The sequence below is a fragment of the Musa acuminata genome, chromosome BXJ1-3 (assembly GCF_036884655.1).
Source record: "Musa acuminata AAA Group cultivar baxijiao chromosome BXJ1-3, Cavendish_Baxijiao_AAA, whole genome shotgun sequence".
In the NCBI taxonomy this organism is placed as follows: domain Eukaryota; kingdom Viridiplantae; phylum Streptophyta; class Magnoliopsida; order Zingiberales; family Musaceae; genus Musa; species Musa acuminata.
The window spans coordinates 4,805,158-4,821,396 of NC_088329.1; the positions used below are offsets into that span (position 1 = coordinate 4,805,158).

The 16,239-nt window shown below is 36.0% G+C and overlaps 1 protein-coding gene across 2 annotated transcripts in view; it reads right to left on the reverse strand.

Annotated features, from left to right (window-relative positions):
- Positions 1–16,239, reverse strand: part of LOC135618277 (transcription initiation factor TFIID subunit 2-like) — a 41,379-nt gene that overhangs the window by 7,394 nt on the left and 17,746 nt on the right. The window contains exons 9-19 of one of the 2 annotated variants that reach the window (XM_065119163.1): positions 13,371–13,496; positions 13,239–13,292; positions 10,230–10,298; positions 7,747–7,844; positions 7,324–7,656; positions 7,143–7,230; positions 6,042–6,167; positions 5,908–5,964; positions 4,481–4,560; positions 4,319–4,361; positions 445–531 (exon numbers count right to left, since the gene is read on the reverse strand). In XM_065119163.1, coding sequence (XP_064975235.1) covers positions 445–531; positions 4,319–4,361; positions 4,481–4,560; positions 5,908–5,964; positions 6,042–6,167; positions 7,143–7,230; positions 7,324–7,656; positions 7,747–7,844; positions 10,230–10,298; positions 13,239–13,292; positions 13,371–13,496 — 1,161 coding nt within the window. Of the gene's footprint in view, positions 1–444; positions 532–4,318; positions 4,362–4,480; positions 4,561–5,907; positions 5,965–6,041; positions 6,168–7,121; positions 7,231–7,323; positions 7,657–7,746; positions 7,845–10,229; positions 10,299–13,238; positions 13,293–13,370; positions 13,497–16,239 lie in introns of both variants that reach the window. The other variant, XM_065119157.1, reaches the window with a different exon arrangement.

Below are 16,239 nucleotides of genomic sequence, written 5' to 3' on the forward strand. Positions count from 1 at the left end.
AAAGTCAGCATGAAAAGCTCAGTATAGAACATGAAATGTCTAGACAAAATTATATACTATCATCCATATATTTGCCTAAAGCAATTACCAAGATTTTTTGGATATAAGTGAGCCAATTCTAGCACAAGACAACATTAACAATGAAAGAATTTAAGAAATTCATAATCCACTCATTTCTATAATAAAAGATGAAGTATGCTTGTGATAGAAATGAAATTTATTTTGTTTTTTATATGCTAACCAAAAACCTCATTAGCGTGGTAAATCTTACTATTACATATGTATGTATAATGAAATGCATAATATTTAATGATCACTTAGCAGATTGGTAATGCAACAGATTATAACATAGGTTGAAGGTTACAATTTTTCAAAAATGACCCAGATTTGGTGAATAAACAACTACTGCAATTTTTGAGAAAAAACTGATATACTCAAACACACCTTTAACAATTGCAAAACAAACTCAATTGCTTCTCTAGGGCTTTTTTTATCCGATGCTCTAACTAGAGCTACTGCATGTGGAATGGCCTGTCAGAAGAATGAAATCAGTTTTATTCAAGGAACAACATGTAAATTATCAAGAACAACCATATGAAAAACATCCTGTCCAAACAATGGATTTTCAATTTATCAAGAACATATCAGCTCCATTCTTTTAGAATATAAAGCACCAAATTGAATCCAGAAAAAGGCCTGTAGCCTCCACTGAAAGAAAATCATCTCTTGTAATTTTATCAGCTCAAGAAAAACATAGCTGACCACATTACACAAATCATTGGATTGTTAAACTTTTCACTATAGCCTCAGTAAACACCTCCTAGTTATCTTCATAACAAAGTACATGAGTAACCTATAATTATTCATAAAGATCAGTTATCTTAGGTAATAAGCAATCTGTCATAATTCACGAATATTTATTAATCTTTATGGAACTAAGATGAATATGGAACGTTTCAAGTTCTGCAAACCGAATTACCAATTTAACATAAGAATTAATAAACATATAGGGCATTGCTTTAACCACAGAAGAATGACACAGATTTCATCAGATTTGATTTGCAGAAACTAAATAAGCAAGCAACATAAGACTCATGATCAAAGACTTCACGAACTTGCTTAACTAATCACTGATTAGAGTATTATTTTATAATTTTTTACTACTTTAGATCTTATATGGACCTTTTTTCTAAGAATACTACAAGACCAAAGTATTGCTGAGCTGCATTTACTACTATAAACATCTGAATTGTTTGATGAAATAGAAACTGACATCAACTTCTTTTAATAACACAAGGACTGGCTAAAAGACCTCGCATTTAATGAGCAGTAGACAGCGAAATTTTCTAATAGGCCTGTGGCCGAAGGAAACTAAGTGCATTGACCAACCAAATTGAAGGATCCCATTAAAGAGATTGTTGATCATGTTGAGCTCCAGGATGCTGGCTGTGTAAAGATTGACAAAAAGAAGGAACCACAGATAAGATATTTCTACCACTTGATGCAGGTTGGCATCCATGTGCAGAATAGCACACCCCAAGGCCAAAAATGGCAATCATTGATTGTGCAGTTAGATGTTGCATGTATATCTTCATTATATTGTAAAAATAACATTGAACTGTATAACCCATTAAATACAAATTAATTTATTGCTACGAGTAACTACCTTACATGCTGTACAGATGATGCCTTGCATGCTATACAGACTGTCAGCCTTGGAAAAGCATCAGTAAGTTGTTATATGGCAGTGTCTTATATAATCTTACAAGATTGCCAAAGAAAAAGAAAAAGGAAGCCAAACATAAAAAGGAGGTAAATAGTAGTCTTGATTGAAGATTGTAAAAGAAAAAAAAACATAGAAATCCATCTTGGGCTTGACTAGAAATTTAATGACGTTATTGAATATTTTATCTCGACAAGAATGTTTCATCAATATTGAAGGTTATATGATATGAAATCCTAGCAATTAAATAGTTTATCAAAAAAGATCATTTGCCAACACAAATATGAAAATTCATCTTTCCTGAAGAAGGTAACAGTAAATGATTGATTTGCCTAGAAGTAATTTTCTTAATTATTTATTTTCTTATTTACTTTTAGTTTTTCCTTTCCTTTTCTTGTATTTGTGGGTCTATAAAAGGGATAAAAAAAGTAAGGATCATCATTTCAAGTACCGATCAGCAATCAATGTATTGGATAGCACATACGCATGCAAGTACATGTGGTGACACAAAAATGATTCATGCTAAAACATTCAAAATAATATAGATTTGCACAAAAAACCACTACTATAATCAGTTTATAATAAATGCTATGGCTAAATCAAGAACTAACGGGATGTCATTTATAGTTATATCCTCATTTAGCAAAATAATATTTTGCTAATTGAGCACTTTATAGAAGTCCAGACACACATAATTTGATGTTTTGATGGTAATCATGTTGCATATATAATGATATTAAACTCGTAATTTTGATTGAAGTTATTATCTTATCATTAAATATATCTATAATTTTTGTATGGTAAACACTTTGTTTCGTCCATGCGAGCAATTAGGCAAGTGTCTAGCACCTTGGGCAACAAGGGAGTTTCGCACCATATGGCACTCATTGCTTTTGACAAACTAGCATCATACATCATATCTATGTCAAAGAAAAAATTAATTACATGCTGGAAAACTACTCTAAATCAATCCTCAGCTAATCCAACTTTCAACTGATTTGATAACTACAGTTACCCTTGAATTCATGCTCTCAGGCCCAGAGACCTATTCTTTCAGTGAGTAGACAGAATTCTGTCGTATTTCAAGGATCATAAAAATCATCTGAATGAAATTTAGGGGTCCAGTTAGGGTTTGCTTAAATGATTGTGCAATGTGTTCCTGATGTATATCAGAAGTATATCAGAATTTGACATTCATATAACAAAATTGGTATAACATACAGAATGGAAAATGAACATTATATCCACTTTAATACACTGTTTGTTGAGACACAATGGTCAGATGCTTTGATCATGTTCCATCTATATATTTACAAGTTCCATAGAATAATTGCAGTCATGTCTCATGCTATATTACAAATCAATTATTCACTATTAGGATATGCCCCTTTTGACAATGGCTTCTCTATTCCAAAAGAAAATTCCCCAAATTACTTTAAGTGCTTATGTGCTCTGCCACTATGGCTCCAGGTTCCAAAAACTATAAACACAAAAGTACTGATGAAAATTCATCCGAAATCACTGAACATAGAAAACCCTATCTAAAAGTGATGAGGAGGCCTGGTCAGTCCTCTCTTTTGCAACTTGACCAGGAATAGATTTGACGTACCTTTTCCACCAATACAGTATATGATTGAGCTCAACATTCCACTGTGATACAGTATACGATTGAGTGTAACACAGACTCACATGAGCTGGACCAAAGATGACAATGCTGGATTGGGTTGCCATAAACTAGCTAATGTGAACAATTCCAAGGCATATAGGCATCCAACTGAAGTCATCTAGACCTTCATAAGGTCAACCGAGGTGGTTTTAGGCCCCATTTGACCCAGATTGGGCAGGCAGCAGATTGAATGGGAATAGTTCTAGGTCACTTTATTACACTTGCAAAAGAGGTGTCTTTATTTTTTTTTCTGGAAATCAATGAGACTTGAACAAATGTGTTAATTAACCTATATTAATTGGTTTGAGCTTGAAAGTGCAAGAGTTCACAAGAAACAACTATTCGGCTGATTGCTAAAATCTTCATTTTTCTCATTTTTGATATAAATATCGGCCATAAAATAAGTTAAAAATGAAGCAATAAGGTAAAACATCATCTTCTATGAGTCATCTAATATTCGCTTCTTCAAAAAATATGAAAGCTTCTGAATTATAATATTCTTCTCTAAGATTAATCACACCATTCAACTCATTATCAACTGCAATTTGAATTTCAAAAAGTTAATATTTTTTTAAGAATAATTCTTAAATACACCTGGGAAGCCTATTGATTGTCAAGAACACTTGTGCTTTAGCAAAGCTGCTGATGAATAACACAACAGACAGCTTACGAAACAGGTAAGATGAAACAGAGATTAGACAATGTGTTGTGTTACATAATATTATCTGATGCTGCAAAAATAAAAACCAAACTTCTAATCCTTCAAAGTTGAAACAAATTTCAAGAAGAAGAAGCATGTATATGAGGTACTTTGCATCCAAGTCCACAGTCTCTCATGATATGATGAGTTGATGCTTATAAAAGCAAGTCAAACAAAGACAAGTACAACATTGCATTAATGCTAATATATTCCTACCTCATTTCATTACCTCTAAAACAAAATACTCCGAAACTTCGTGAAAGCTATTTGCCCTATAAACAAAATAAAATAGATTTCATCAATTCACTACCAAAAATATATATATGCCATGCATGCAGCAAAAGCATCACCAACTTTTAAAACGTGAAACAAGAGGGATTGGGAGGTTGACCTAGGTAATCCAGTATCCATGTCAAATCTTCGACTCTTATAAAATTTGATCAAATGGAAAAGTCCAGCCAAATCAGTGTCCTGAAAACCCCACTATTTTTAGTTCAAATACCCAAAATGTGCAAATAAAGATAGAAGACCAAAGGAGTCATTATCAGAGAGAACATAAACAGGATTATCATCACATTCCTTTATGTATACATGGAATAAAGTCATACAAGAATTAACTACAACAATAGATATCACGTACAAATCGTAAGAAAACATGCATAGGAAAAAGAAACAAATAACACTGAAGTACTGACAAAACAACCACCAATTCAGTTATTTCAACTACATTGAATGATCTTCCAAACTGGTCAAGACTTCCCAGTTTATGGCCGCTTCTATATGATACCAATTGTTGTTTCATTGAATTTGCTTCATTAGTAGGCTCACGATTTGACTCTGATCGTTACAGATTGGTACCAAGATCGAGATCTAGGCAAGCAGACCTAATTTTAACAGCCGGCACAGTAATGAGTAAATTATTAATGTCCTTCAATGTGCCTCCACATATATAAATATGTTTCGGTCACTTTTCTTTTTCTTCTTAGAACACTAAAGAATTTCCATGGATTTGTACATGAAGGCCATACTGGGACCAGCCTCAGCACCAATTTCACCTGCCCAATGTTCCAGCATAAGGTCCCATTTCATGTCTAGCGAGTGCTGGCCTCATGCAGAGCCATGACACAAACTTCAATTAAGACCATAATAAATGCAACAAAATACTCCAGATCAAATGTTTTTACTGAAAACTAATACATCCTGACATTCAGATGCAAATTCTACTTAATAATGAAACTAACATTTTGTTTCTACAACAGAGCTTGCATTAGTTTCAGCTCCCCTATGCTAAGAATAGCATGAAATAATGTAGATTCTAATGGCAGATTGTTTAAATTTTTTTAATGGGAAAGCTCACACCACCATCCTTGACTAAATCTTCTTTCAATTTGAAAGAAATGTCCAATTGTCATCAACCAGTATATGCAATAATGATTATCTCAAGTAATATCATATGACAAACTAGTGACTTTATGCCTACGTAACTGACAAGTAATGCAACAGAAATCACAACATTTGTAGCAAACTTATTAGTTACAAGAATTATCATCAAGACAATTTCATGCCACACCATGCCATCATCCATAAGCAGGACTCAATAATCTAAAAACCAAAATTGATAGTACTATTAAGGACACATGAGCCATTCCATGTTTTTGACATAGTTAAGAGCAAAGATACAAATATGTTTAGAATTAAGGCAGAGTTAAGGCAGTTTAGAAAGCAATTTTTTGAAGAAAACAATGGAAAGCAAAAGGTTCTTTGTTAAGTTGATAATGAAAGAATAGATTATCATCCTATCCATACACGAAATAGTACCTCAGATGTTGTGTGTGCCAATGCATATGCTGCTTCTATTCTGACTCTCCAAAATGCCTGCATCAAATATTATTTGAAAATAAAGAACAATGTATACTCCATTTAACACTCAATCCTCTAACAAGGGCTATAACCTTTGAATCATTTAGGAAGCTGTTAAGAGCATTGACAACAGCAAAAGAAAGCTGTGGTAGCATTTCCAACATTGAAATTGCTTGTGACTGAGCAACAACATCCTTGTCCTTCTCTAATTGATTGATCTGACAAAAAGAACAATACATCATTTACAAAAATCCAATACAAGATTAAATAGGACCATATATTAAATAAATAAAAGTAAAAAAGATATGTGCACTAGTAGCTCAGTAAAAAAATACGAGAAGAAACAACATAGAATTCTGTCATTAGTCACAAATAATAAAACAGAGAAATGGAAGGAGATAAATGGTAACCTATGCCACAAGCAAAGATAGCCCATCATAAAGATTTGGAGAAAAAGGTCCTAGCTTACTCATAATTAAAAATTCCATTTTAATAACTGGAATCAACAAGGACAGAAACCATGCAATTACAATAAATTAAAAAAAAAAACAGATGACACTAGAACAAGATGCTTGGTTTGCTCCAAGGCAACATAAATAACAATCACAAATTATCATGCTATATGTAACTTCATAATTATTATTCAGCCTTCATTACAACTGAATATGTTAGGAGTCAGCATGTCTCAATATGCATTATGGAAACAAACTTAGCAGATATTATAGCACGATTCTATAATGTGGAGTAAACGATGAGTGGTACAAACCAAAACCTGCATGTATAAATGCACATTATGAATCATATATTAACAGTATTTGAACTAAGCATATATGTTTTCCTTGTCGTGCAAAACTTTCCACCTCATTCCTTTATACCATCCTGGGAACAGCATCAATGAATATGCTTCTGACATTATGATAATAAAAGACAGAATAATTGAAAATAATTTTAATAGTCACATTTTTTCCATAAAAGCACTCTACCAATCTTCAAGAAGAATAAAACCTGGACTAGTGTTGGAAGAGCTCACCAGCGAATTCATGAGACATAAGACATAAATTACATGAAATACAATTTATTATACCATTAAACTAGAAGTTAAACATAAGTAGAAATTATAAATGAGTAGCTAGTAACATTAAGTTCAAGCAAGAAAAAGAGAAACCCTCAACCTTGTATGAAACTTTCCTTACCCACATCTGAACAGGCTGATAAAAATGAATTTCAGCAAGGTATTCCATCTCAGGATCCACTCTGATCCATAGCAAAGGTGAATCGACACTGCATGTAGAATAAGACCATTAATAAACTGCAACAGCAAGAACAATAAAGACTTAAACAAATCAAGTAACATGTGCACAGTAAACAACACACCCACTGCGCATATCTTGAGTTGACACCACATCTGCATTGTCATCAGAGCCATCGGCTTTAGAACCTTTCTTTGGCTTTTGAATTCGCTTTGCAGCTAGTTTCGAATGGCACTGTATCTCAAGCAACTGACAACTTTCTCCAGCCATTGGAAGAACTGGATGATCGTACACTCCATCAAGTTCATGAACTCGGACACTCATCATTCCGGGCCAACCAGGGTGACCTTCTCGATTTTCATCATCTTGATTGAAAGCAGAAGATGATTTTGCAGTGCAACCTCGTACAACAGCTAGTTCAATCATATTTCTTCGTTTATTATAAGACAGCCCCATCCTACAAGTAACATGTAATAAAAAGGTTACAGATTGATGGAGAAGGAAAACAAGAAAAGAAAAAAAATGCATTGAGTGAATTCCCTTCTACCGCATTATAGGGCATCCACAAGATTCCACCCAACGTGGGAAAAATTCTTTTAGGAATGGACGCTCCAAATTTCCAACTTTGTTAGCAAGATGCCTGAACTGCATATTAGACAGACAGACAAAGCTAAAAATTAAACATAACAAACAGTCTTAAAACCATTTTAAGACACTTAAAACATAGCAAGATTCCGCCTTACAAGCAGTATCATGCCAGAACCCAAACATGAAGTTTCATATATGGTCTCAAATTAAGAAGAGTCTATACAACAATAAACAACTTCAAGCCATAATGTACCAACTATTTGAGTCAGCTACACAGATCTGTTACCCCAATGAGCTTTGTGCAAAGCAAAATCATTAACTAAATCAGGTGCATTTAAATATTTATTTAGGGTTTCTAGTATAGTCTTTTTAGGTTCTTCTCTACCTATCATCACACCATTAGTTGCTTCATTCTCTCTACCCACGGTGTCTGTAGGTCTACATAAAACATGTCCAAGGAAGAGCCCATGCAACAAAAATATGTTGAATCATAAAGGATTGGTAACAACACAGGAACTTTTTTGGCTCAATAAAGAAGTATTTTACTTCCATTCAATGCCAAGTGACGGCTAGCTGATGAGCCAGTATCATACATAACAAAAGATGAAAAAATAATATAGAAAAGAAGAATGGGAGAAAAGATAAAGACGAGGAGAAGGTTGCAATTTTGTCACTAAACATTATTACCAGAATCTTAACATTATTACTAGATAGGTTGTAAGGGACTCTTGTGTTTCATTCGATTGGCAAGTCTTATAGTTGTATCAAGAAAAGTAGTACACTTCATGCTAGCACCTCATCCATTAGGTACCAAAAAGGGGGCAATTCTTTATTGTGTATTACACCCTTACAATTTCTTCATTGTACATTCAAATGACATATTTCTATGTTTTCCTTTTGTAAAATTTTCTTCTAATAATACTTGAAATAATACCATGTTTGCCTTCCATCTGTTTTAATTCTATGTCTATTATCTAACATCTATCCAAATTTATTTTTCTTATTCCTATCTTCTATATTTTCTTCACTTCCTTTATGATTATCTAAGTCTTCCAAAGTGGCAGCCTCATTAGGACAATTCTGCCACTAATCAACAAATTGGCAAACTTCATCACATTGTTTCAAAGAAATGTGAAATAGTTTTAGCACCATGTTGCATAAGAAAGTATGGTCATGACTGAGGTTCGTAATTTCATACCGTACCGAAGTATCAAGTTCAGCTCAGTACGGTATGGTACTAGTATACCAAGTGGTATGCTTTGGGGTACCAATCGATATATATATATATATATATATATATATAAAGTTAAAAAATAAAAAAGGGGTGACGTCACGTCGTTTCTTCTCCCCACATGGGGAGAAGAAAACCTTGAAGCCTCGACGACGTAATCGAGACTTCTTCACGAGAAGTTTCTTCTCCCCGCGAAGCCTCGGCAACGTCACCGAGGTTTCTTCTCCCCACGCCGAGGCTTCTTCTCCCCGCACAGATTAGGAGATGTCACCGATGACACCGAGGTCTCCCCGCGAAGCCTTGGCGACGTCGCCGAGGTTTCTTCTCCCCATGCCGAGGCTTCTTCTCCCCGTGCGGATTAGGAGAAGTTGCCGATGGCGCCAAGGCCTTGTCGCCTCATACGAGGAGGAGATGACATCTCATCTGCGACGTCCGACGAGGGAGGGCAGCAACGGATCGGGATCGTCGAGGGAGAGCGACGTCGAATCTCCAAGTTCTCCCTTTTCTTCTCCCTTCTCCCTCAGCTAATACCACCCGGTAACGAGCGGCGACAATCAAAATCGACTATCACCGACCGATTTCAGGTGGTAACAAGGCAGAAACAACCCCAATCAACGGTACCGCCTGGTAGCCGACGATCTGCGTACCGGTCTACTGGTGGACCGGTACGGGCGGTATCATTCGAAATTAAAAACCCTAGTCATGACTACCACACAAGCTCCTACTCAATCATATTAATAACAAATGGAATAAATTTCTTCACATATGTAAAAATTTTTTACTCAATCTTTCCAATAACCCAACCATGAAAATTATTGTGAGTATCATGAGTATTTTCATCCATAGCGTAAGTGAAAAGACAAGGACTCAGTAGATTCTTAATATCTATATATATAGATGACTTAGCAAACATCCAGCACTCCTACTGCAAATGACAACTTGAGGATCTAAATATTTTATAACTAGTAGGTACGCCTTTATTTTCCAAAGTGTACAATAAAAAATCTCTAGTGACTATTGATAGCTTTTTTCCAAATCAATAAAAAAAATGTGCTATAACTAGTCAATTAAACACATTAAATTTCTCACAATTACTTGGCAATCACTGAGATTTATTTATCAGGTTGTAGAAATATATTAAACAACAATCTAATTGCATTAGGTTAACAGTACAGCACCTTAAATTTTCTTCTGTAAGTACATTTACTGACCTCTTTAGTGCTCAGTGTTCTCATGGAGCGAGTTGAGCCAATAGCCCTACAAACAATAACCTGTAGAATCTGAAAAGTTCAACAGACATATTAAAAGAAGCATAGGTAACCCAATTAATAATGTTCAGATAACATACTTGATCCCGTAAGGCTATGGTATGAGAGATACCATGCCATAACCACAAAAAATGTTACAACCATAGTAGACAACAGTACATATAGACACAAACCTAGTGCACCTTAAGTTGTAATAGCATACTAGAACCATACTACACCCACCCGAGTGTTTGTATGCTCAATATAACTGTTGATTCAACCACATGTTTGCAATTTTGGCCAACAACAGGATTCAAGCAGTGTTTGCAATTTTGGTAGGCACAGTATGATATCACGAGTATTTGCCAGTCCAATGGGCCGAGAAGATGCAGACCAACCCAATTTAGACTGGTTCACACCCGTTGCACCGATCAAAATTGGAGGTGTACTAGGTTTTTACCAGTGAGAATTTGTCCATTAGCAACAGGTACCAATCAGTAACGGTCGGATCTGCATCACATCACCCAATCCAACCAATGGGGCCTGGTTAGGGGGCTGGTTGGGGGTCTGTATAGACACTGTTCTCACTCATTTCTCCTCTCTCACATTCTTTCTCAAAAATATTGTCCCTCTAATTCTCTTGATTTCTTGGGTAAAAGGCTTAAATCTTCTATAATTGCGTCGGAAAATGATTAGGGAAGGTTGATTGGAAATTGAAAAGCGGTTCAATCTCAAGATGGATAAAATTGTCTTCAAATCAAGTTAATCCGAAACTTAATATCTATGTTAATTTCATGTAATTAGAGCTAATTAGGGTCTTCATGTTCCACGTGTAGCAATTTTAGGGTTAATTAGGGGCAACTAATGACACAGCATACTCACGTAATTAGAGCATATTAGGGTGTTCATTGAATTAGACCCTTTTAGGGCTAACTAGGGGCAATTTATGACCAATTACAGCATGAAATGAAAGTTTATTTCAATGATTTAAATGGGCGCTTGGGAGCTTGCCTAGGCACTCAAGTAACGCGAGGCGAGGCCTAAGCGCCTCAACAATGAAGCAGGCAACGCACTTCAATGAGGCGTCGCTTGAACGCTCACCCGAACCCATGCACTGGGCACCTCGAGCGAGTGTCTGGTTCAAATAGTTGAACCGAACCAGATTTTCAAGTCTGGTTCGACCCCAAGCGATGCCCTTTCTTACCTACAAAAGCCACCTCTGAACGCAAGCGCGATCCCGAGCGATCAACCCTAGCGAGCATTCCTGCCTCTGCCGCCGACATGCTCTGCAGCTTCCTCCGCCGTTGCTGCTATCATCCACAGCTTCCTCCATCACTGCTGCTTTCTCCTTCCCCACGATCAACCATCAGTGACACTTTTCTCTTATTTTTTTTCCTCTACTACTATTAACAGTTTTTTTCTCCCCTCTTAACTATTGTTTATAGTAAATAATATACTGTTAATAGTAGAATGTTAAATCTCTAATCTTTATTGGTCTGAAATTATATATTAGGTTTTAGAATTAATGACAAGTGTACAAAGCAGTTTAATTCTAATATAGGTCTTCAAAAATATGTTTAGCATATTTCTATTTAGTTGTATATTATTTTAATTATAATATTTGGGAGTGCCTCACTTTGCTCGGGCAGGCGCCTAGGCGAGCGCCTAGCGCTTTTTAAATCATTGGTTTATATCTAGGATCTATGTCTCAGTTTTTCAAAAAAAAAAAAAAGAGCTGAATTTCACTGTATACAACCATAAAAGAAAAAAAAAACAGTACATTGATATGGACCAATACTGTCCTGGTCCGCCCAATGACCAGTATGATAGTACCAGCGACATTGCATACCTTGGATTTAAGAATTATAATATAACATATCATCTTTCTTTTAGTATTTAATGGTTTCGAATTGTATCATCCATGATATGTCATCTTTTCTGATTATGGATTACTTTTTATAACAATATAATTATACACAACATGCATCATGACCATCATCCAGGTATGTAATGACGTGATGATAATACCTCATATAAAAACATTAAAACGTTTGAGTCAAGCTAACACATATTTGTAACTAATACACAGGAAAACAAACTGTGAAAAAACTGGGGGAAATAAGAGAGAGAGAGAGAGAGAGAGAGAGAGAGAAGAAGGGAACCATTCGAAAATAACTTATTTGCTCAAAACGATCATGACAGCCACAATCCCCCAACCAAATAAAATGGACATTAAAAGAAGAAACAATAAATTATAAGACAATGAATGAAAAACCGTCCAGACAGGTATGTACGACCCGGAATTTTACTGGTCCACAGTGATTCTTTTGCTTCTCCAACAACCATGTAGGTAAAAAATTATATAGTACTACAAAAACAAATAAAGAAAAAAAATACGAAAATAGTTTCAAACAATATGACATCTTCTCTCTAGACTAGCATTTAAATTTTCAAAAAATTAATTATTATTTTCATCATATCCTTTTATCTCTATATCCCTTTCTTTGTCTTCCTTACATGAGAGTGAACAGAGGATGTTGCAACCATGGCAATAGACAGGTTCCAACAAAAGGCAAAAACTAGTTTCTTCTCCCCCGTTTGACAACCATAGTCTCAGATTTGCCTTTCCTCTATTTTAGCCTACCTCTTCTTTCCCATCTGCTCTTCCCCTCTTTTCTCCCTTCTTTTGAGGCTATGAAATTGCTTGAAGTGGCCAAGTTGGCCAGCCCAGAGAGTTTGATTAATTATAGTGTTTTCCCATTGATTTTCAACCATACCCCAAGAAATTGGTTTAAATCAGTTCAGCCTTTGATAACACCAACACGGATTGAGCATACCGTATCGGAATAAATCCATACCAAAGAATATCTCTGTGCAGAATCATTAGCCAAGACAAAACTATTTACAGCTTAACAACAATCATAAAAAGCAAGAAAAAAAATATATAGAGGAGAGAGATGCACATGAACAAACCTTACAGAAAGAGTCTGGGCCTATCTGCTTCTCCAACATTTGAAGAACTGATATCTGTTAAGAAATAGCAAATAAAGCATTCCTCAATTTTCTAAAATAAGACAACACAAGGAAAGTTGGAAATTAACTTACAGCTTTCCAGGATCGGATCTTCCCATATAAACCAATCCATTGAGTTCCATATAAATCACTTGAAGCAGCGGAGGAGCTCAAAGCAGTAGCACCGCTGACATCAGCTTTACAGACAGCAAAATTGGCCTAAAAAGATGCAAACACGCTTGGTACTTAAGTTAATTCTCTGAGGTCAGTGTTTTCCAGCAGCATTAGACTGTCTTGGTGATAACAAAGGAAAAACTACATATTAGACAATACATAGAGATGTTCAAATGGACATTTCAACACATGAAAATAACAGAATCACTTGCCTTAAAGGATAATTGAATCATTCAAAATATGCTTTGAAAAACAACAATGAAACAACTATTAGATATGCAAACATTTGCAGATTGAGAAATAATATCATAATATTAAATTTCAGAGAAAGTCATGAGTTATTCAATGGACAATCGCAGCTGAGAAGTGGCATCTTTCATAATTCTATGAGAATTATATACACATAAAATCAGTATCAAATGATTAAATAAATATATAATTCTCAGGATGCTCATACTGAAAAAACTATTTACTCATAATAGGTAAAGAGAGAGAGGCTGTTCACAGTACATTTAATATTTGATCCTTTTATTATTTCAATTCTAGGCCTATATCTGTTGCAATCCAGCAACTGCATAAAATTTAAATAACTCACAAAGACAAAGAGAAACTGCTCTTCCTGAGACAACGGACCTTCGGATACAAATATAGAACACGTAGTAACTACCAGTAAGAAAACGTTTCTTTTGGACACATGCTATGAATTTTTAATGAACATTTACTAAGCAAGTACAGGAGCCACAAACTCATGGAATTTGTGAAACAGCAATCACAAAAATTGGCCAACATGAAGTACAAGAGAAAATACTCGTCATGAAAAAAAATAGCAATGACAAGTGCCGACCTCAAGAATCAGCACTCAGCAATCAAACAACAAACGAAGCACTATTTTTATATTAAAATTTGGGAAGTTCAAGCTAAGCATAATGTAACCAAGTTAGGCATGTTCAGATGTTACACAAAGTACTCTAAAGCTCCATCTGATACTGAAAGTTTGTGACTTCACGGGAAGGGATACTAAAAAGCTAGACATGTTGCTCTTTCAAAACAACAAAAGCCAGAAGACAACCTAAAGTCCACAAAGTAAGGAACGTGAAACTTCACTCCTGTGAAGAAAAAAGTAGACACTTAATTAGTTAATTTCTTAATGACTCTTCCAAACCAAACTATATGATCTTGAAATATAACTCTGAAGACTCCCTAATATAGCAATTAAAAGAGGGATCAAAATCAATCCAAAAATCACAGATTAAAAAGTCATACTCTGACTGCAACTGCATGCAATCTCTACCAAGATCTAACCTAATCTAACCCCTCTTTTAAACCACAGCTGTGTCAATGCTCAAGTTGGATTTTAAAGATATATTGAGAAAACAAATAGATGCTTGTTCAAAGATATTAATACAAAAGTTGACCTTAAACAATGTTATAATACAAACCTTCTAAAAGTTTGAAAGTGTATTTATGCATAAAATCAGTAATTTAAAAAGCGCTAGGCGCCAAAAGGCACCAAGGTCCAAAAAAGCCCGAGGCGCTAGGCGCTCGCCCGAGCGAAGCGAGGCGCTAAAATATAAAAATATATAATATAATTAATAAATATAATTATTTAAAATTTTAAATAAAAATATGCTATTAAATTAAGAAAATCTAAGATACAAAATCACAATGTCACATTAACAAAAAGTTTCAAATAAATAAAAATTAACAGTATTAAAATCAAAATAATATATTATTAATCTATTAACAGTATTGAAAATTAATCATTTCAAATAAACTTAATAATATTAACAATATACAGTATACGTATATTGTTAAAAGGAAGTGTAAAGGGGTGCTGAGCTTGCTGACTGAGAAAGGAAGAAGCGGCAACGACGACAGCGGCAGCGACGACAGCGGCAGCGGCGAGCGGCGAGCAGCGGGAGCGGCGAGCGGCGAGCAACGGGAGCGGGAGCGGCGAGCAGCGAGAGGCGCGAGCGGCGACAGCGGCAGCGTTTACGAGCAGCGACAGCGGGAGCAGGAGCAGGAGCGGGAGCGGGAGTGGCGAGCAACGGGAGGCGCGAGCGGCGACAGCGACAGCGTTTGCGAACAGCGACAACGGCGAGCAGCGACAACGGGAGCAGGAGCAGGAGCGGGAGCAGGAACAGGAGCAGGAGGCGCGAGCGGCGACAACGGCAGCGTTTGCGAGCAACGACAGCGACGAGCTGCGGGATCGGGATCAGCAGCGTCGAGGGTTGGGGTTCGGTTGTCACTTATATGAGTTTTAGTTGGTTCGATCGAACCAACTAACCATCATAGACCGAACCAGACCTAAAATCCTAGTTCGGTCGCCTTGGTTAACCCAGGCGCTCGCCCGAAGCGCCCAGCGCCTGGGCTCGAGCGAGCGCCCAGGCGGCGCCTGTTTGAAGCGCGCCGCCTGGGAGATTAGCGAGGCGCTCGGGCCTCGCCTCGCCTCGCCCGAGCGCCTTTTTAAATCACTGTATAAAATAACCAAAAACTTAATCTTCTAGATCATTCTTCAATAAAATATTCTCATCTGTAGCTTATATTCTCATAATCTCAAGAGTATACCAAATATTTCGCAAGTATGTGCTTGGTTAATTTAACAATACAGGTTAATGTTTAGACATATCTAGACATTTTGTACTTCGCTAGTTGGCTACAATGCCAAAGCAAACTAAATGATCCAAATGTATTCTCCATAATTCATAGATTCTTAATAGTTCCAAACTATGACCATGCAGCCAGAGACAACTACTACTAATTGTACATTAATGGAACTGCCAAAAAT